A 22,075-nucleotide genomic window follows, 5' to 3' on the forward strand; every position below is an offset into this window, starting at 1 on the left:
CCACAGGTGAGTAATACATAGATTCTTTTCCCAAGGAAATTATGATCTATTAAGATGGATAAACAACTAAATATAAGAGAAGAAGCAACGAATTACTCTTACCCCTCTAGTAAATTATATAGACACCTTAAGATCAGGAACCAGGGGATGCCATCCCTCATCTCTCATCATCACAGATTGTGTTCCTCAGAATTAGACCCTAATATAAGCTTTGGATGCAGGTAGTTAATTTACTTAAGAAGTGATATTAGACAACACTGGTAGGGGAATGAGGAAATGAAACATGGGAGGGAAGGAAGCCAATATTGGCAGCTTTTATCAGCAGGTTATTGTCAGGGCAACCTGCACAAATGCTGGAAGACAGCCTAGAAAGCCTTCAGGGTTACCCATTCACTGAGTGCAGAGGACTGGCTTTTTATTCACCAATTTCCCTCTCATATTGGATGAGGGCTATTGCATGCTGCACTAATTCCTAGATGCTTTCAACTTGTCCCAAGCATGGACCAAACACTTTCTGTGGCCATAAAGAGATCTAGGGTTTCCACTGGGAAGCTGCAAACACATTAGTGGATAGTGAGTGGTAAAGGAGTATCTGTGAGATGGCAACTTTATCTGTTCACTCCCTTTGCTGTAGCTCATAGCATACTTTCAAACACATTGTGAGCATTTGGAGACAAAGTAAGGACAGGGCTTGGCTTTAGCTCACGCCAGCTAGAGCATTCCCAAGGATCACAAAACCCACACCACTACCTCACTGATGTCATACCCATTAATAGTCATACAAAGAAAATAGCCAATCTATATCATTCTTTTGTGTTCCCGTAATGTTTAGTCATGACATTTACTTAAAGAATTTCAAAAACTGGCCTTAGGAGATCCAAAATCAATTCAAGGTTCCAGAGTGTCCCACCTTAGGAAGGAATGCTGAACAATTTATTCACAGCCTTGTTGCTGCTAACCAGACCACCAGGTGGCTCATTGCTCAAGAGAACCATCACAACCAGATACTGACCTGCATCCCCTACTCTTCATGTGCTTTGACCAGCCCAGCCTGCATATCTTACCCCTGATGTCAATTCCCATACTTTGCAGATATAAAAATCCCTACTGACTCTTTTTGGGGAGCCAGCCAGAGAACCCTTGCACCTCTGCTGTCTCCCTTGCATTTGAGTACAAGCCACAAATAAAAGCCTTATCTGGGAAATCAGCCTGGCCCCGTATTAACTGCCATTACATGGGGAGCCTAAGAGCCTGTGGTCTGTAACGTTTAGATGACACCGAATTATCCAAGAAATATCGTAAGGTCTATCCTCTATTGCATTTTCTGTTTCTGCACAAATGAATAGCGTATTTTCTTTCTCTCTAATTTCTACCCCTATTTATATATTACTTGTTATTATATGAATAAAATATTATAATGGCTTCCCAACTGGTTTCCCTGCCTCCAGTCTACACTTACTCCAATCCATCACATATATTTTTATCAGATTATCATATTTTGTCTTCCTTTATTGAATATCTTCAGCAGTTCTTCCCTGTGCATAAGAGCATGCCAGGATTTCTAATGTCCATAAAGGCTGCATTTTGCATTCTATAGAATACTTTTATTTATATTATTGTGTTTACTCTTCCTAGCCATCTTGTGAATATGAATTATTACTTGATTTTTGAGATAATCCTTAAAAAATTTATGATTTTTCTCCACAGAATTTAAGTGAATTCCTTTTACATTTCCTTAAGATAAGAACTTGGAATTTGAGCCCAGTAGTATTGTTGTCTTCCCTTTGTACCCCATTTATTCGTTCTTTGTTTTTCTGCCCTGCTATGTTCCTAACAAAGCTTACTCACAGCTCTTGCTTGGAATTGGCCTAGCAGGCACTAGCAAGAGATCAGCATGTTTCATAGGTTTGTAAACACAGAAAACCACTGGAAGCCATGCATCATTTCAGTAGTGAATCTTCTCATGCATCAGTTTGGTACCTCATTATGTGGAGGGTAAATAAAATCAGTCTTCTACATTAAACACACACACATACACACATATACACAGTGCCAACTAATATATAAAATTAGACTCTATCTCATTATTGGCTTGTCTCTATCTCAAAATGAAACCAATATTTTAACATGAGGTGAAAGACCATATTAACTTGCTGAGAAAGGGAGCAAGAATTTGTCTGCTTTACTGCTCTTATCTGACAACCATCTCCAGCCTGTCAGAGAATTTGGAAAAGCCCACAGTTAAGTTGGGAATTAAAGTATTTCTTTGACAAGAGCACTGCTATGAGTGCCATCTCCCTAGGGGCTTGGGGTGGGATGACTGTCTTCTGACCTTAATTTTGGTGAGAGTCATTTCAAAGAGATAACTCAACTAGGTTGATTGTATTCCCAGCAGTCTAGTGACATACTGGATGAGGGTCAGACTTGCAAGTGAGAATTTTAAAAGGGCAAAAGGCTGTAGCTAAACTACCTGCTGTGCAGCTAAATGAAAAGCAGGGTATAATTGAAAATAACTGCACTCCTACTGATGGCAGATCAAATGGGGCACATGTTCTATGTGCATAGGAGAAATTTGGCCAGAGTTGGTTTAGATCCTGCAAAGAGGTTCAAAAGACGGGGCAAATGGACTTCAGCTGAAAGAGGTGAGAAGAGTATTGCCAAATGCCCAGGAGACGTGAAAGCAATCTTGATTGATGGGCTAGTGGAAATATACTTGTATATGTCAAGGAATGTAGAGACCAGAAATCCTCGTGATGAAGGAATTTTCTAAGGAACCCACAAAAATATCTCTAAAAAAGGGTCAGCTTTAAACCTCTGCCACATCCAGAGGAAACCAATGCCATATTGGTTCAGGTAAGTTATACATAGAGAACCCATTCATTTGTCTACTGCAGGCAGTCATTCCAAAAGAAAGAGATTTCTTTCTTTCTTTCTTTCTTTCTCTTTCTTTCTTTCTTTCTTTCTTTCTTTCTTTCTTTCTTTCTTACTTTCTGTCTACCTTTCTTTCTTTCTCTCTTTCCTTCCTTCTGTTAATTATCTTTTTATTTAAGAGTTTTATACATTAAATATGTTAATTATTTGCATATTTTATATGTTCCAAATATGAAATCCTGGGCTTTACAGACAAGAACCTGGGTGACAAGTAGGACTTAAACTATTAGTGGTAAAATAATCAATATTGGGAGAGAACTCTTCAAAAACCAGGTCTTACCATATAGTGGGCCCTTTTAAGGACTCTATATTTATACCATAAAAGCAACCAATTATATTGGTCATAGTTGGAAATTTTTTTAATTCATCCAACCAATATTCATTGAGCACCCACCATATTCTAGGTACTGTTTCATTTATTATTTTTTATTTCCATAGGGTTTTGGGGAGCAGGTGGTGTTTGGTTACATGAATAAATTATCTAGTGGTGATTTCTAAGATGTTGGTGCACCTGTCACTTGAGCAGCATACACTGTACCCAGTTTGTATTCTTTTATCCCTCACTCCCCTCCCAGCCTTTCCCCGGAGTCCCTAAAGTCCATTGTATGATTCTTATGCCTTTGCATCCTCATAGCTTAGCTCACACTTATGAGTGAGAACATACAATGTTTGGTTTTCCATTTCTGAGTTACTTCACTTAGAATAATGATCTCCAACTCCATCCAGATTGCTGTGAATACCATTATTTTGTTCCTTTTTATGGCTAAGTAGTATTCCATGGTATATATATATATACCACAATTTATTTTTCCACTCATTGATTGACGGGCATTTAGGCTGGTTCCATACTTTCACAATTACAAAATGTACCACTAAAACAGGCGTGTACAAGTATCTTTTGTGTATAATGACTTCTTTTCTTCTGGGTAGATATGCAGTAGCGGGATTGCTAGATCAAATGGTAGTTCTACTTTTAGTTCTTTAAGGAATCTCCACATTGTTCACCTTTAACCACAGTGGTTGTACTAGTTTACATTTTCACCAACAGTGTAAAAGTGTTCCCTTTACACCACATCCCCACCAATATCTATTATTTTTTTATTATGGCCATTCCTGGAGGACTGAGATGGTATCACATTGTGGTTTTGATTTGCATTTCCCTAATCATTAGTGATGTCGAGAATTTTTTCATACGTTTGCTGGCCATTTGTATATCTTCTTTTGAGAATTGTCTATTCATATCCTTAGCCCACTTTTTGATGGGACTGTTTATTTTTTTCTTCTTAATTTATTTGAGTTCCTTGTAGATTCTGGATATTAGTCTTTTGTCAGATGTATAGAATGTGAAGATTTTCTCCCACTCTGTGGGCTGTCTGTTTACTCTGTTGATTGTTTCTTTTGCTGTGTGGAAACTTTTTAGTTTGATTAAGTCCCATCTATTTATCTTTGTTTTTGTTGCATTTGCTTTGGGGTTCTTGGTCATGAAGTCTTTGCCTAAGCCAATGTCTAGAAGAGTTTTCATGATGTTATCTTCTAGAATTTTTATAGTTTCAGGTCTTAGATTTAAGTCCTTGATCTATCTTGAGTTGGTTTTTGTAAGGTGAGAGATGAGGATACAGTTTCATTCTTCTACATGTGGCCTGCCAATTATCCCAACACCGTTTGTTGAATAGGGTGTCCTTTCCTCATTTTATGGTTTTGTTTCTTTTGCTGAAGATCAGTTTTCTGTAAGTATTTGGCCTTATTTCTGCATTCTCTATTCTGTTCCATTGGTCTATTTGCCTATTTTTATACTAGTACCATGCTGCTTTGGTGACTATAGCTTATAATATTTTGTAGTCAGGTAATGTGGTGCCTCCAGATTGATTATTTTTGCTTAGTCTTGCTTTGGCTATGTGGGCCCTTTTTTGGTTCCATATAAATTTTACAATGTTTTTTCTACTTCTGTGAAGAAAGATAATGGTATTTTGATGGGAATTCCATTGAATTTCCAGATTTCTTTGGGCCGTATGGTCATTTTCACAATATTGATTCTACCCATCCATGAGCATGGGATCTGTTTCCATTTGTTTGTGTTGTCTATAATTTATTTCAGTAGTGTTTTATAGTTTTCCTTGTAAAAAATCTTTCACCTCTTTGGTTAGGTATACTCTTAAGTATTATGTATTTTTTTGCAGCTATTGTAAAGAAAGGTTGAATTCTTGATTTGATTCTCAGCTTGGTCACTGTTGGTGTATAGCAGAGCTACTGACTTATGTACATTGATTTTTTTTATCCTGAAACGTTGATGAATTCATTGATCAGTTCTAGGAGCTTTTCAGAGGAGTCTTTAGGGTTTTCTAGGTATATGATCATATCATCAGCAAAGAGCGAGAATTTGGCTTCCTCTTTACTGAGGAGTTCCAGCACTCCGTTGAATAGAAGTGGTGAGAGTGGGCATCCTTGTCTTGTTTCAGTTCTCAGGGGAGATGCTTTCAACTTTTTACCATTCAGTATTATGTTGCTTGTGGGTTTGTCAGAGATGGCTTTTATTACATTAAGTTATGTTCCTTCTATACTGATTTTGCTGAGGGTTTTGTCATAAAGGGATGTCGGATTTTGTCAAATGCTTTTTCTGTGTCTATTGTAATAATCATGTCATTTTTGCAAGGTTTAGAGGCCTTATTATTGTTGTTGTTATAATATACTATACAGAATAATTACAAACCCAATGTTCTTTTTTGATGAGAATAGTTTGGAAGAAATTTTATTTTCTAAGAGTGACCCAAAAATATCAGAGATCAAGTTCGAGTGGCCAGTTTGAAGACATTTATGCCCTTATGTCCATGAAACACATGCACATTTGACATCAATAGATTCCTGAGAGTAATGACACTTTGTGTATTGAAATAAATTTCCTAAATATATTTGATCTCTAAACAAGAAAAAGAAACTAGACTGAAATATTGTGCTTACTGACACTTAATTGGATTTGATGTAAAAATGAAATGAAATACCTTTTAAAGTTTCTTTCTTTTTAAAAATATTTCAAGAGCAAGAAAACCTCATTTTTGTAGACAGAGTTCTTCCCCCCCAACCCCCCGCAATTTATATGGTAAAATCTTAATTCCCAAGATGACAATATTAGTAGGTGGGTCCTTTGAGAAGTAATTTAGGTCATGAGGGTAGAAATCTCATGAATGGAATTAGTGTCCTTATAAAGAGAGATACTAGAGAGCTCTCTGGCCTTATTTTTCCATTATGTGAGACTATAAAGAGAAATCCATAGTTTAAATCCTGGAAGTTGGTCCTCACCAGAATCCAACCATGCTCGCACCCTAATATCTGACATCCAGCCTCCAAAACTATGAGAAATAAATTTCTGTTGTTTTTAAGCCATGTAGTCTATAGTATTTTGTTATAACAGCCCATATTGACTAAGATACTCATTAAATTAATGGAATTAAGTTAAATCTGTATACCAGATGATGGCACTTTTTTATTTGACCATTAACATTTAAACTACAGAGAAAAACGATATGACACTATTGAAGATAAATTTGGTTTCAGAATGTTAAAGCAAACTCTCTTCTAATGGATTCAGGTTTAACAAAATAATTCGTAATATATACAAAACAATAAATCAAAAATTTAATCATATGATGCCTCCAAACAAGGACTGAAAACCTCTGACATTAAACACCAAACCTTAAGGGTCAAGACAAAACCAAAATGAGTGAATGAATGAATGCCCTGGGCAAATGTGGTGGGCAGTGAGAGGGGAAACCTAGAGTATACATTTTCCCAAGGACAACATATAACTTATCATTTATATGTAGAGAAAGCCTTCTCTAAATAAAACTGTAAAAAGAAAGTTAAAACAAAGCAAAAATGAAGAAAGAATAATCATCGATTAAAATTGCAGATAAAGGAACAGAATAAAAAAATAAGAAATACTGCTATAATGAATCATAGTTTAAATATTCACTTACAGGAAGATGCAATTTTAATAAATTTTCCCAAGCAAGAATTTTGTACATTACAGAAAAAATCCAAATATATTGTACCCTGCCCACATAATTTAAGAAACTTTCTTACCACCAGCAAAAGCGTGGTAAAGCCACCATTCTCCTTTTCCTGCCCTCAGAATCATTTCTATAGATTACATTTTCTTGGATACGTTTTGCAATCAGTCTTAAATATGTTACTGTCCTTGACTTTATCAGTGTCTGCTTACTATTGTAATTTTTGTCTCTTTTGGATATGCAATCTGTAGATATTCCTTCCAAATATTCTTTTTAAATATAGCCATGATAGAAGCAACAATACACAGGAGAACTCTATGAGAGCTCATTATGAAACAAAGTGAGGCATATTCAAATACACAAGAAAAAGCAGATGAGATATGAGAATTCATCTGATCATAACTTGTTTTTGTCACTAACAAGATATTTGTCACATGACTGCACTATCTGTTATGAATTAGAATAATAAAAGAGATATGCCATACAGTAAGAAGCAATTCTCCTTATGGTAAACTATTCCCATCATCTTCTAATGACAAAGAGAATACCATTAAGGATGAATTGCCTGGGTCACTTTCTAAAAGATTTCAATATTGAGTAGAGTGAGTTAAGAAAAATCAAGGTTCTTCTACCAACTTCATGTTTGAATTAGTGTACTAGTGTCCTCAAGTTTCTCATGCTCCTCTCTTGAAATTATTTTTCAAATTACAACGAGAGTGATTTTATAAAAACAGATTTTTTAAATTTACTGTAATTGATAAGTTATACACACACACACATATATATGTATATATGTATATTTATGGTGTACAATATGATGTTTTGATACATAGGCATTGTGGAATAACAAAGTCAAGTGTACTAGGCCATTCTGGCATTTCTATAAAGAAATACCTGAGACTGGGTAATTTGTAAAAAAAAAAAAAGAGGTTTAATTGGTTCACAGTTCTTCAGGATGTACAGGGAACATGGTTACAGCATATGCTTGGCTTCTGGGGAGACCTCTGGAAACTTACAATTATGGCAGAAGGCAAGGAAGAGCAGGCACATCACATGGCCAGATGTGGAACAAGAGACAGAGGGGGTGATGCCACACACTTTTAAACGACCAGATCTCAGGAGAACTCATTCACTATCACAAGAACAGCACCAAGTAGATTGTGCTAAGTCATTCATGAGAAAGCTGTCCCCATGATCCCATCACCTTCCACCAGGCCCCACCTCCAACATTGGGGATTACAGTTTAACATGAGATTTGTATGGGGACACAGATCCAAGTCATATCATCAAACTATTTAACATATGCATTATCTCAAACATTTACCATTTTCTTGTATGTGCTGAGAATACTTAAAATCTATTTTGTTAGCAATTTTCAATTATGAAATATATTGTTATTATCTATTGTTACTATGATGTATAAAGCACAGATTTTCATATGGCCCTCCTTTGCTAAAATAGCTTCAGTGTTTCTCATTATTTCTAGGAAACAAAACCCTTACATTTTAAAAAAATGTAAAGGACAAATTTCTCAGTATGAACAGAAGACCTGTCCAGCCTATTTCCTGTTCAAATCTTTAACCTCATGACACATCATGCCCTGGGGTTCATTCTGTCCCAGCCACAGTGTCAACTTTCAGGGCCCCCTACTGAGCTCAATTGCTCCTGTGACACAGAGCTTTGCAAATTGAATTTCCTCTCTCTTGAAATCTTTTGCCTTCTTGTATTATTTAGCTTATGCCTATTCCTCCTTGTATTTATGTTTGTCTTTGCCATGAGAATGTTTTCTTGGACAAAATCCTCAGTTAAAATCAGCCTATCATACAATCCCTTAGCAATATTCATGTCTTTTTCAGAGCCCTATCATAGATTCAATTTTAAAATATGGCTACTTTTACTTAATGTTTATGTCCTGACCTGCCCAAGAGGGTAAGCTCCACAAATACAGAGAGGGAAGAAATCTGTATTTGTTCAACATTGTATCACAACTACTCAACTGTCTAAAAATAAAAATTCAAAGGAAAATGATATTAACTAAAAGTTCAAACGTGTTTGGGGACTATTGGGAGGAGGGACAAGTTGACATATATCAGTATGATATGTGGTTTTTTTTTGGACAGGAAGTAGAATTTATTGGTGAGTATTAAGAGGGGGGGCAGCACATTGGAAGCCCTCACGAGTGCAGGGCCCGCCACTTGTCCAGAGGGCCACGATTGGGGATGTACTTGACCCCACAGCCATCTGGGATGAGCCGCTTTTCAGCCACCATGTCTTCAAATTCATCAGCATTGAACTTGGTGAAGCCCCACTTCTTTGAGATGTGGATCTTCTGGAGGCCAGGAAACTTGAACTTGGCCCTGCGCAGGGCCTCAATCACATGCTCCTTGTTCTGCAGCTTGGTGCGGATGGACATGATAACTTGGCCAATGTGAACCCTGGCCACAGTGCCCTGGGGGTTTCCAAAGGCACCTCGCATGCCTGTTTGGAGCCTGTCAGCCCCAGCACAGGACAACATCTTGTTGATGCGGATGACGTGGAAGGGGTGGAGCCGCACCCGGATATGGAAGCCATCTTTGCCACAACTTTTTACCATGTACTTATTGGCACAAATTCGGGCAGCCTCCAGGGCTTCAGACGACAGCTGCTCATATTCATCTGACACCATGTGGCCACAGAGCGGAAACTCATCCACTTTTGCCTTTTTCCGCCCCAGGTCAAAAATGCGAATCTTGGCATCAGGGACACCTCGGCAGAAGCGAGACTTTGGGTACGGCTTGTTCTTACAATACCGGTAACAACGGGCGGGGCGGCGGCCCATGGCGACACCAGGATCTTCAGTGGCACACCGAAGGGAAAGAGCGACATATATCAGTATGACATGTGTTTTATGCCTTTAGCTGAGCCTACTAAATTGTTTGAAACCAAGACTTATGCACATGAAAGATTAATTAACCATTAATGAGTAAATAGCACAGTAATAACATACAGAAGTTTTTTTAAGTTAAAAGTGTTAATATGTATGTGCTCACTTTAGGATAGTCAATAGACAAACATCTAAAGTTTAGAGATACTTGTTTTTCCAAGATCATATAGCATCATGAAAGTAATTTAAGAATAGCAAAACAAAATAAATATGCTCTATGATACCAAAACTAGATTTATAGTGTTCCTGAAAATTAAAAATATTGGAAACTGAAAACATAGTGTATTAGTTTGTTTTCACACTGGTTTAAACATACTACCTGAGAATGGGTAATTTATAAATAAAAGAGGTTTAATTGATTCACAATTCCACATGGCTGGGGAGGCCTCAAGAAACTTACAATCATGGCAAAAGGGGAAGCAAGGTATGTCTTACATGGCGGGAGGAGAGAGCACGCACAGGGGAAACTGCCACTTTTAAACCATCAGACCTGGTGAGAACTCCCTCACTATCATGAGAATAATATGGGGGAAACCTTCCCCATGATCCAGTCACTTCCAACCAACTCCCTCCCTCAACATGTGGAAATTGCACTTCGAGATAAGATTTGGGTGGGGACAAGAACCAAACCATATCCCATAGGTGGGCTTGTTTATCAAAGTGTTCCCTTCATCTAGTACATAGTCAAATTCAACTTGTTTTTAATTTAATTGTGTTTATTTTGAGGGTTATGAGGACTTTAAGTAGAGAGTGACAAAATACGCATTTTAAAACACTCTGGAAAAAGTGTGGAAGGCAGTTTAAAAGAAGACAAGATTTGAGAATTAGAAGGCTGTATGATTTTTTTAAGTAAATAAGCTTTAATTTTAGAGCAGTTTTAGATTTACAGAAACTTGAACAGAAAACACAAGAGTTCCCAGTATTCCCTCTGTCTCCTTGCCCTCAGTTTCCTGTATTATTACCGTCTTGCAATTGCATGGTACATTTGTTATAACTGCCTAGCCAATATTGATATATTATTATTAGCCAGTGAGTAGTTTTTATTTTATTTTATTTTACTTTAAGTTCTGGGATACATGTGCAGAATGTGCAGGTTTGTTACATAGATATACATGTGGTTTGTTGCACACATTAACCCATCATCTACATTAGGTATTTCTCCTAATGCTATCCCTCCCCTTGCCCCCCAACCCCTGACAGGCCCTGGTGTGTGATGTTTCTCTCCCTTTGTGCATATGTTTTCATGGTTCAACTCCCACTTATGAGTGAGAACATGTGATGTTTGGTTTTCTGTTTCTGTGTTAGTTTGCAGAGGATCATGGCTTTCGGTTTCATCCATATCCCTGCAAAGGACATGATCTCATTCTTTTTTATGGCTGCATAGCATTCCCTAGTTTGTATGTACCACATTTTCTTTATCCAGTCTATCATTGATGGGCATTTGGGTGGGTTCCATGTCTTTGCTATTGTAAATAGTTCCACAATTAACATACGTGTGCATGTATCTTTATAGTAGAATGATTTATATTCCTATAAGTATATACCCAGTAATGGGATTGCTGGGTCAAATGGTATTTCTGGTTCTAGATCCTTGAGGAATTGCCACACTGTCTTCCACAATGGTTGAATTAATTTACATTCCCACCAACAGTGAAAAAGCATTCCTATTTATCCACAGCTTCACCAGCATCTGTTGTTTCCTGACTTTTTAATAATCACCATTCTGACTGGCATGAGATGATCTCTCATTGTGGTTTTGATTTGCATTTCTCTAATGATCAGTGATGTTGAGCTTTTTTTCATATGTTCATTGGCTGCATAAATGTCTTCTTTTGAGAAGTGTCTGTTCATATCCTTTGCCCACTTTTTGATGCGTTTGTTTCCTTTTCCTGTAAATTTGTTTAAGTTCCTTGTTGATTCTGGATATTAGACCATTGCCAGATGGGTAGGTTGCTAAACTTTTCTCCCATCCTATAGGTTTCTTGTTCACTCTGTTGCTAGTTTTCTTTTGCTGTGCAGAAGCTCTTTAGTTTAATTAGATCCCATTTGTCAATTTTGGCTTTTGTTGCAATTGCTTTTGCTGTTTTCATAATGAAGTCTTTGCCATGCCTATGTCCTGAATGCCATTGCCTAGGTTTTCCTCTAGAGTTTTTATGGTTTTGGGTTTTACTTTTAAGTCTTTAATACATCTTGAGTTAATTTTTGTATAGGGTGTAAGGAAGGGGTTGTGTTTCAGTTTTTTGCATATGACTAGCCAGTATTCCCAGCACCACTTATTAAATAGGGAATTCTTTTCTCATTACCTGTTTTTGTCAGGATATGTGGTGTTATTTCTGCTGTCTCTTTTTTGTTTCATTAGTCTATATAACCATTTTAGTACAAGTACCATGCTGTTGTGGTTACTGTAGCCTTGTAATATAGTTTGAAGTCAGGTAGCATGATGCCTCCAGCTTTGTTCTTTTTGCTTAGGATTGTCTTGGCTGTACAGGCTCACTTTTGGTTCCATATGAAATTTAAAGTAGATTTTTCTAATTCTGTGAAGAATGTCAATGGTAGTTTGATGGGAATAGGATTGAATCTATAAATTACTTGGGCAGTACAGCCATTTTCACAATACTGATTCTTCCTAACCATGAGCATGGGATGTTTTTCCATTTATGTGTGGGTCTTCTCTTATTTCCTTGAGCAGTGATTTGCAGTTCTCCTTTAAGAGGTCCTTCATGTCCCTTGTTAGTTGTATTCTAGGTAGTTTATTCTCTTTGTAGCAATTGTGAATGATTGTTCATTCATGATTTGGCTCTCTGCTCGTTTATTGTTGATGTATTTGAATGCTTGTGACTTTTACACACTAATTATATATCCTGAGACTTTGATGAAGTTGCTAATCAGCTTAAGGAGTTTTTGAGCTGAGATGATAGGGTTTTCTAAATATACAATCATCTCTTCTGCAAACAGAGACAATTTGACTTCCTCTCTTCCTATTTAAATACCCTTTATTTCTTTCTCTTGCCTTATAGCCCTGGCCAGAACTTCCAATACTATGTTGAATAGGGGTGGTGAGAGAGGGCATCCTTGTCTTGTTCTGGTTTTCAATGGGAATGCTTCCAGCTTTTGCCCATTCAGTATGATATTATCTATGGGTTTGTCATAAACCCAATATCCATCAACCAGATATTGGTGGATAAGCTTTTTGATGTGCTGCTGGATTTGGTTTGCCAGTATTTTATTGAAGATTTTTACATCGATGTTCATCAGGGATATTGGCCCAATGTTTTCTTTTTTTGTGGTATCTATGCCAGGTTTTGGTATCAGGATGATGCTGGTCTTATAACATGAGTTAGGGAGGAGTCCTTCCTTTTCAATTGTTTGGAATAGTTTCAGAAGAAATGGTACCAGCTCCTCTTTGTATCTCTGGTAGAATTCAGCTGTGAATCCATCTGGTCCTGGGCTTTATTTTGGTTGGTAGGCTATTAATTACAGCCTCAAATTCAGAACTTGTTATTGGTCTATTCAGGGATTCAGATTCTTCCTGGTTTAGTCTTGGGAGAGTGTATGTGTCCAGGAATTTATCCATTTCTTCTAGATTTTCTGGTTAATTTGCATAGAAGTGTTTATAGTATTCTCCGATGGTAGTTTGTATTTCTGTTGGGTCAGTGGTGCTATCCCCTTTATCATTTTCTATTGTGTCTATTTGATTCTTCTCTCTTTTCTTCTTTATTAGTCTAGCTAGCAGTCTATCTAGTTTGTTAATTTTTTCAAAAAACAGCTCCTGGATTTATTGATTTTTTGAAGGTATTTTTGGTCTCTATCTTCTTCAGTTCTGCTCTGATCTTAATTATTTCTTTGTCTTTGCTAGCTTTTGGACATGTTTGCTCTTGCTTCTCTAGTTCTTTTAATTGTGATGCTAGTGTGTAGATTTGAAGTCTTTCCAGATTTCTGATGTGGGCATTTATTGCTATAAATGCCCCTCTTAACACTGCTTTAGCTATGTTCCAGAGATTCTGGTATGCTGTATCTTTGTTCTCATTGGCTTCAAAGAGCTTCTTGATTTGTGCCTTAATTTTATGATTCACCCAGTAGTCATTCAGGAGCAGGTTGTTCAGTTTCCATGTAGTTGTGTGGTTTTGAGTGAGTTTCTTAATCCTGAGTTCTAATTTGATTGCACTGTGGTCTGAGAGACTGTTTGTTATTATTTCAATTCTTTTGCATATGCTGAGGAATCTTTTATTTCCAATTATGTGGTCAATTTTAGAATAAGTGGAATATGGCACTGAAAATAATGTATATTCTGTTGATTTGGAGTGGAGAGTTCTGTGGATGTCTATTAGGTCAACTTGCTCGAGAGCTGAGTTTCAGTCCTGAATATCCTTTTTAATTTTATGCCTCATTGTGCTAATATTGACAGTGGAGTGTTAAAGTCTCCCACTGTTACTGGGTGGGTGCCTAAGTCTCTTTGTAGGTCTCTAAGAACTTGTTTTATAAATCTCAGCGCTCCTGTATTGGGTGCATATATGTTTAGGATTCTTAGCTTTTCTTGTTGCATTGATCCTTTACCAATTATATAATGCCCTTCATTGTCTTTTTTGATTTTTGTTGGTTTTATCAGAGAGTAGGATTACAACCCCTGTTTTTTGTTTTGTTTTGTTTTATTTTGTTTGTTTGTTTGTTTGTTTGTTTTTGCTTTCCATATGTTTGGTAAATTTTCCTGCATCCCTTTATTTTGAGCATATGTGTGTCTTTGCAAGTGAGATGGGTCTCCTGAATACAGCACACCCATGGGTCTTGACTCTTTATCCAATTTGTCAGTCTGTCTTTTAGTTGGCACATCTAGCCCATTTACATTTAAAGTTAATATTGTTATGTGTAAATTTGATCCTGTCATCATGATGTTAGCTGGTTATTTTGCACACTACTTGATGCAGTTTCTTCATAATGTCATTGGTCATTACATTTTGGTGTGGCTGGTACCAGTTTTTATTTCCCATATTTAGTGCTTCCTTGAGGAGCTCTTGCAGGCAGGCCTGTTGGTGATGAAATCTCTTACCATTTGCTTGTCTGGAAAGAATTTTATTTCTCCTTCACTTATGAAGCTTAGTTTGGCTGGATATGAAATTCTGGGTTGAAAACTCTTTTCTTTAAGAATATTGAATATTGGCCTCCAGTCTCTTCTGGCTTGTAGGGTTTCTGCTGTGAGATCTGCTATTAGCCTGATGGGCTTCCCTTTGTAAGTGACCTTATCTTTCTCTCTGGTCGCCCTTAAAGTTTCTTCCTTCATTTCAACCTTGGAGAATCTGATGATTTATGTGTCTTGGGGTTGCTGTTATCATGCAGTATCTTAGTGGTGTTCTCTGTATTTCCTGAATTTGAATGTTGGCCTGTCTTGCTAGGTTGGGGATTTTTTTTCCTGGATAATATCCTGAAGTGTGTTTTCCAACTTGATTCCATTCTCCCCATCTCTTTCAGATACTCCAATGAATTGTAGGTTTGGTCTTTATACATAGTCCAATAGTTCTGGAAGGTTTTGTTCATTCCTTTTCATTCTTTTTTCTCTAATCTTGTCTACATGCCTTATTTCAGCAAGATGGTCTTCAGACTCTGATATCCTTTCTTCTACTTGATTGATTCAGCTCTTGATACTTGTATATGATTCACAAAGTTCTTGTGCTGTGATTTTCAGCTCCATCAGGTCATTTATGTCCCTCTCTAAACTGGTTATTCTAGTTAGCAGCTCCTCTAACCTTTCATCAAGGTTCTTAGCTTGTTTGCATTGGGTTAGAACATGATCCTTTAGCTCAGCGTACTTTGTTACTACCCATCTTCTCAAGCCTACTTCTGTCAATCCATTCATCTCGTTCTCTGTTCAGTTTTGCACCCTTGCTGGAGAGGGTGTTGCAATCATTTGGAGGAGAAGACGCATTCTGGCTTTTGGTATTTTCAGCATTTTTGTGCTGGTTTTTCCTCATCTTCATGGATTTATCTACCTTTGATCTTTGAGGCTGATGACCTTTGGACATGGTTTTTGTAGAGGGGAGGGTGGTCTTTTTTGTTGATGTTGTTGTTGCTTTCTGTTGTTAGTTTTTCTTCTAACAGTCATGACTCTCTTCTGCAAGCCTGCTGCAGTTTGCCAAAGGTCCACTCCAGACCCTGTTTGCCTGGGTGTCACCAGTGGAGGCTGCAGAATAGCAAAGATTGCTGCCAGCTCCTTCCTCAGGAAGCTTCTTCCCAGGGGCACTGGCCTGATGACAGCCAGAGCTTTCCTGTATGAGGTGTCTGTCGGCCCTGCTGGGAGGTCTCTGCCAGTCAGAATGCCTAGGGGTCAGGGACCTGCTTGAGGAGGCAGTCTGTCCCTTGGCAGAGCTGGTGTATTGTGCTGGGAGAATCCCCCTTGTCAGGATCACCCACTCTCTTCAGAGCCTGCAGGCAGGAAAGATTAAGTCTGCTGAACCTGAGACCACAGCCACCTCTCCCCCAGGTGCTCTGTTCCTGGGAGAGGAGAGTTTGGTCTGGAAGCCCCTGACTGGAGCTGCTGGATTTGCTGCCGAGATGCCCTGCCCAGTGAGAAGGAATCTAGAGAAGCAGCCTGGCCATAGCTGTTTTGCTGCACTGTGGTGAATTCCTCCCAGTACAAACCTCCCAGTCTCCTTAGTGCTATCAGGGGAAAACTGCCTACTATAGCCACAGTAAAGGCAGTTGCCCCTCCCCCACCAAACTCAATTGTCCCAGACTGACTCCAGACTGCTGTGCTGGCAGTGAGAATTTCAAGCCAGTGGTTCTTAGCTTGCTGGGATCCATGGGAGTGGGACCCGCTGAGCAAGATCACTAGGCTCCCTGGCTTCAGCCTCCTTTCCAGGGGAGTGGAAGGTTCTCCTGTCTCACTGGAGTTCCAGGCACCACTGGAGTATGAAAAAACTCTTGCAGCTCAGTGCCTGCCCAAACAGCCACCCAGTTTTGTGCTTGAAACCCAGGGTTCTGGTGGTGTAGGCTCAGGAGGGAATCTGCTGATCCGCGGATTTTCATTAGGTTCACTCCTTGTGTTGTACATTCTATGGGTTTTTCTAGATGTATAATGTCATGTATCCTTTTTTACAATATCATACAGAATAGCTTTACTGCCTTAAAAGTACCTGTGTTTCACCTGTTTATCCTTCTTCTTCTTCCTACTCTCAAATCCGTTGCAACCACTAGTGTTCTTCTTATCTAAGTTATCCATTTAATAAAATTTACAGAAGACCATTATGTTCTGGTAATATCATAAATGATGGGGATGCAACACTAAACTAGGTAGGAGGGAAACAAGAGGAAAAAAATGCACAGTAAATACAATATTTCACAGATTTTAAAAAATAAAATTGGGAAATGGGATAAAAAAAAATACGCAAGAGAGGATGTACTTTTGATTGGGTAATTAGGAGACCCTCTCTGAGGATGTGTCATTTTTGAGGTAAGCCTGAGTGATAACAAGGAGCTTCTTCTACAAAGTACTTAGGAAAGTGCATTCCAGACAAAGAAAACACAAATACAACAGCTCTCACGTAGAAAAAGCTTGGTTTGTTTGAGTGTCAGAAAGATGCTTTCATGAAAAGGCAAAGAAATATTTATTACCACAGTACCAATAAGCACTCTTAGCAAACAAATGTAGTTTCTACCATATTTTTCTGCTAAAAGGAACCAAACCTCTCTAAATAAATGTATGTTCCCCTGGCTGGGGCTGCACACACCTGAACATCTTGTCAAATCAGAAGCAAAGAAGCTATCAAAGAATACCATGAATGTGTCAATGAGTCAAAAGGACTCAGAAATGTGGAGAGGCACACACTAACTAAAGAAGAGGCAATGGGAATATCAATAAAATAATTATCAGGTGAATAGAAAATATGCAAATTTTTTTAATGTGTGAGTCTGTAAATGATACTGGAAGAAATGGACACTTGTGGAAGATTCTAGGAAATCTATTGTTTTGAAAATAATCAAGTGAAAGCAATAAGCATTAAAAATAAAAGCAACTAGAGTGTAGTAAATCTTGGAGAGATTGGAAGAAATAGGTCAGACGTTAGGGAGGAGCCAGATCATATAAACTCCCATAAGGCACAGTAAGAAGTTCGTGTGTTATTCTAATTGCACTGGAAAGTCACTGAGTGTTTGGGCTGGTTAATGACATGATTAGGAGAAAAGCAAAAAAAGAAAAAGAGAGAAACAGTAATAATTGTTATTATTAATGATTAAAAGGTGAAACTATAAAGGAAAATGAGAGTTCATTTTCTGAAGAGGGAGCTGGGTGATCATATTTTGTAAAGAAAAGAAAGAGTGTGTGTGAATGTCTGTCATTGGAAAATTAAATTTGATGAGAAAAATGTAGCATGATGTTGTTCAATATTGAATGCCCATTGATGGCTTTGTATGACACATTTATTTTATTTTATTATTATTGTACTTTAAGTTTTAGGGTACATGTGCACAACGTGCAGGTTTGTTACATATGTATACATGTGCCATGTTGGTGTGCTGCACCCATTAACTCGTCATTTAGCATTAGGTATATCTCCTAATGCTATCCCTCCCCCCTCCCCCCACCCCACAACAGGCCCTGGTGTGTGATGTTCCCCTTCCCGTGTCCATGTGTTCTCATTGTTCAATTCCCAGCTATGAGTGAGAACATGCGGTGTTTGGTTTTTTGTCCTTGAGATAGTTTGCTGAGAATGATGGTTTCCAGCTTCGTCCATGTCCCTACAAAGGACATGAACTCATCATTTTTTACGGCTGCATGGTATTCCATGGTGTATATGTGCCACATTTTCTTAATTCAGTCTATCATTGTTGGACATTTGGGTTGGTTCCAAGTCTTTGCTATTGTGAATAGTGCCACAATAAACATATGTGTGCATATGTCTTTATAGCATCATGATTTATAGTCTTTTGGGTATATACCCAGTAATGGGATGGCTGGGTCAAATGGTATTTCTAGTTTTAGATCCCTGAGGAATTGCCACACTGACTTCCACAATGGGTGAACTAGTTTACAGTCCCAGCAACAGTGTAAAAGTGTTCCTATTTCTCCACATCCTCTCCAGCACCTTTTGTTTCCTGACTTTTTAATGATCACCATTCTGACTGGTGTGAGATGATATCTCATTGTGGTTTTGATTTGCATTTCTCTGATGGCCAGTGATGGTGAGCATTTTTTCATGTGTTTTTTGGCTGCATAAATGTCTTCTTTTGAGAAGTGTCTGTTCATGTCCTTCACCCACTTTTTGATGGGGTTGTTTGTTTTTTTCTTGTAAATTTGTTTGAGTTCATTGTAGATTCTGGATGTTAGCCCTTTGTCAGATAAGTAGGTTGCAAAAATTTTCTCCCACTCTGTAGGTTGCCTGTTCACTCTGATGGTAGTTTCCTTTGCTGTGCAGAAGCTCTTTAGTTTATTAGATCCTATTTGTCAATTTTGTCTTTTGTTGCCATTGCTTTTGGTGTTTTAGACATGAAGTCCTTGCCCATGCCTATGTCCTGAGTGGTATTGCCTAGGATTATACGTTTTAAATGACACAAGTCAAGATGATTGTATTATTCATTCAGCATCTCAGATACAGGTGCAGACTAAACTAATACTTAGAATTAATTTAGACTTGATGCTTCCAGGTGAATATGACAAGGAGAAGGGAGCTGTGAATTTAAGAGATTTGCAAATGTGTGATTATAGAGCTGAATTATTAATTCTAAATGGGTAAGGCAGAGGAGAAGACATGAGTGAAAATCATAAATGGACTGTAGGTCTTGAAAAAATGTTGGAGTGAGACTATTTGAGTAAATGAGTGATAATAAAATAATTTGGTGATTACAAGTAGAGTAGAATGCTGAAAATGTAGATTTAACAGACTGCCATTTTTATGATAAAAGTAAGAAGCGAGCACGGGAGTGCATGCAGGAGTGGAGTAGAGAAAAAGTCACTGATGTTAAGTATTTCAAAAATCTGAGGGGGCAGGGAAGGGATGACTCATATGCTATGTCACCATAGATGTTGAAATAGCCAAGGATGATAACAATAAATAGTAGATGAGGCAGAACAGTTGGATTTATAATGGCTGCAGTTTGGCTAGATAGGTGTAAGAGATGTTGATAGAAGCAAGGAGAATAAAGTTCTAGAGAGTAATAAAGTTCTACATGAGTTGATTGGAGGCTGGTTCTTTGGCAAACAGGGAAAGATTATTAACAGGAAACATATGAGGTTAAATCACTTAATCTAATTCAGTCTGAGGTCTCTCACATACAGATCAAGAGCGTTGGGAGAAACTGTTGACTAAGACTTCAGATGATAATGGTCTTTATTTCTAGTAAGTGTCAAGGATATATTATGTATTCACAGATCTATGCCCAGGACATTTACGCATTTGGCCAACTACTCTTCTGCACTTTTTAGTCAGGTATGACTCTTGAACAATGATGAATAATAAAGAAAAATATAGTAATTAAATAAAACTGTTCATTCCGGTATATTTAGGGCAATTTAATCTTACCAGTTTCCTAAATTTTGAGACAGTTTACTATATGGTTGAGATTCATTGAGAATGAAGGACATCAGCCACAGAAATGGATTGACTTTTATCATAAATTAAATTAATTGATTTTGGAATGTTAAATAAGCCTTGTATTACACTGGATCATTATATACTATTCATAAATTAGCAAATTAAATTATATACCATTTTGTTTAGAATATTTGCACCTATGCTCATAAAGGATATTTGTCTGGGGTTTTCTTGCAATGGTTGTCTGGTTTTGTAATCATGGTAATATTGACTTCATGGAATATATTGAAAGTGTTTCTTCCTCTTTTAGCTTCTGGAAGAGATTGAATAGAATTGATATTATTTATTTTATACATTTTTGGTACAAATCAGCAGTGAACACATCTGAATCTAGAAATTTTTTGTGAGTAGGTTTTTAACTATAAATTCAAATTATTTTGAAGATTGAGCTATTAAGTTTATGTATTTCTTCTTGAATAATTTTGCTAGTTTGTGTCATTCAAAGAATTAATCAATTTTATCTAACTTGTCGAAATAAAGTTGTATAACATTCCCTTATACTCCATTTAATATTTGTAGAATTTGTTTAATGATACTACTCTTCTTCCTGATATTAAGAATTGGTGTCCTTTCTTTCTTCCTGATCAGTCTGACTAAAAATTTATCAATTTTATTGCACTTCTCAAATAACTAGCTCTTAATTTTATTAGTTTTTCTTAATTTTCCTCTGTTTCCTACTTCTCAGATGCTTGTTTTGATCTTTTTTTTCCTGCTTATTTTGGGTTTTGGCTACTCTTATTGTCTTAGTTTCTTAGGATGAAAGGCAAGGTCACTGACTTAAATCTCTTTCTAATATTGATATTTAGTGCTATAACTCTACCCTTATGTACTGTGCTACCTGCCGCTCACAAATTCTTTTATGTTATTTTTTTTGCTTTCATTTAGTTAAAAATATTTTCTGACATCCCTTTTGAGTTTTTCTTTGACCCATGTGTTATTTAGAAGTGTGTTTGGTTTTCAGGTATTATGGACATTTGAAAAATTATCCTCTTTTTTTATTTTTAATTTAAATTTGCCATGGATTTAAATCAATTTTATATCACTGTAATCTTTTTTGTTGACATTTTATGACCCAGAGTATGGTCTATTTTGGAAAATAATTTGTGTACACTTGTAATGAATGTGTTTTCTCATGCTGGGAATAGTATTCTGTGATGCTAATTAGGTCGAGATTGTGGAAACTGTTGTTTAAATTTTCTATTTTTTTCTGATTTGGGGTTTATTCTATCGATTTTTTGAGACAGAAATGTTGAAATCACCAACTGTATCATAGGATAGGTCAGTTTCTTGTACTTCTATCAGTTTCAGCTTCACATATTTTGAAACTCTGTTAGGGGCATTCATGTGTAGGATTGTTATTCTTCTTGATGAAGTAACCCTTTAGCTTTATAAAATGACCTTCTTTATTCATTACATTAGTTTTGTATGACCGTTTTAACAAATTAGCAAAATACTTATTGGCTTAATGCAACCCCAATTTTTTTAATCTGTTTCAGAAATCTGACCTATACCTCCCTGTGCTAAAATTAAGGTGGTAGGACTCTCTTTCTAGTGGCTCCAGGGGGGAATCTGTTTCCGTTCCTTATCCAACTTCTAGAGGCAAGCCACATTCCTTGGCTATGGCCATCTTCCACCATTTT

General features: G+C 37.2%; 1 protein-coding gene across 1 annotated transcript; it reads right to left on the reverse strand.

Annotated features, from left to right (window-relative positions):
* Positions 1-9,040: 9,040 nt before the first annotated feature.
* LOC101134038 (large ribosomal subunit protein uL16-like) lies at positions 9,041-9,791 on the reverse strand. The gene has a single exon (XM_019019836.4). It carries the CDS (start codon positions 9,751-9,753, stop codon positions 9,109-9,111), a length of 645 nt encoding a protein of 214 aa, XP_018875381.3. The 5' UTR covers positions 9,754-9,791; the 3' UTR covers positions 9,041-9,108.
* Between the last annotated feature and the right edge of the window lie 12,284 nt (positions 9,792-22,075).

The sequence above is a fragment of the Gorilla gorilla genome, chromosome 1 (assembly GCF_029281585.2).
Source record: "Gorilla gorilla gorilla isolate KB3781 chromosome 1, NHGRI_mGorGor1-v2.1_pri, whole genome shotgun sequence".
Classification (NCBI taxonomy): Eukaryota; Metazoa; Chordata; class Mammalia; order Primates; family Hominidae; genus Gorilla; species Gorilla gorilla.

Bases quoted from the DNA above. Each gene is read 5' to 3' on its own strand.
- LOC101134038 (XM_019019836.4), bottom strand. From the start codon at position 9,753: ATGGGCCGCCGCCCCGCCCGTTGTTACCGGTATTGTAAGAACAAGCCG.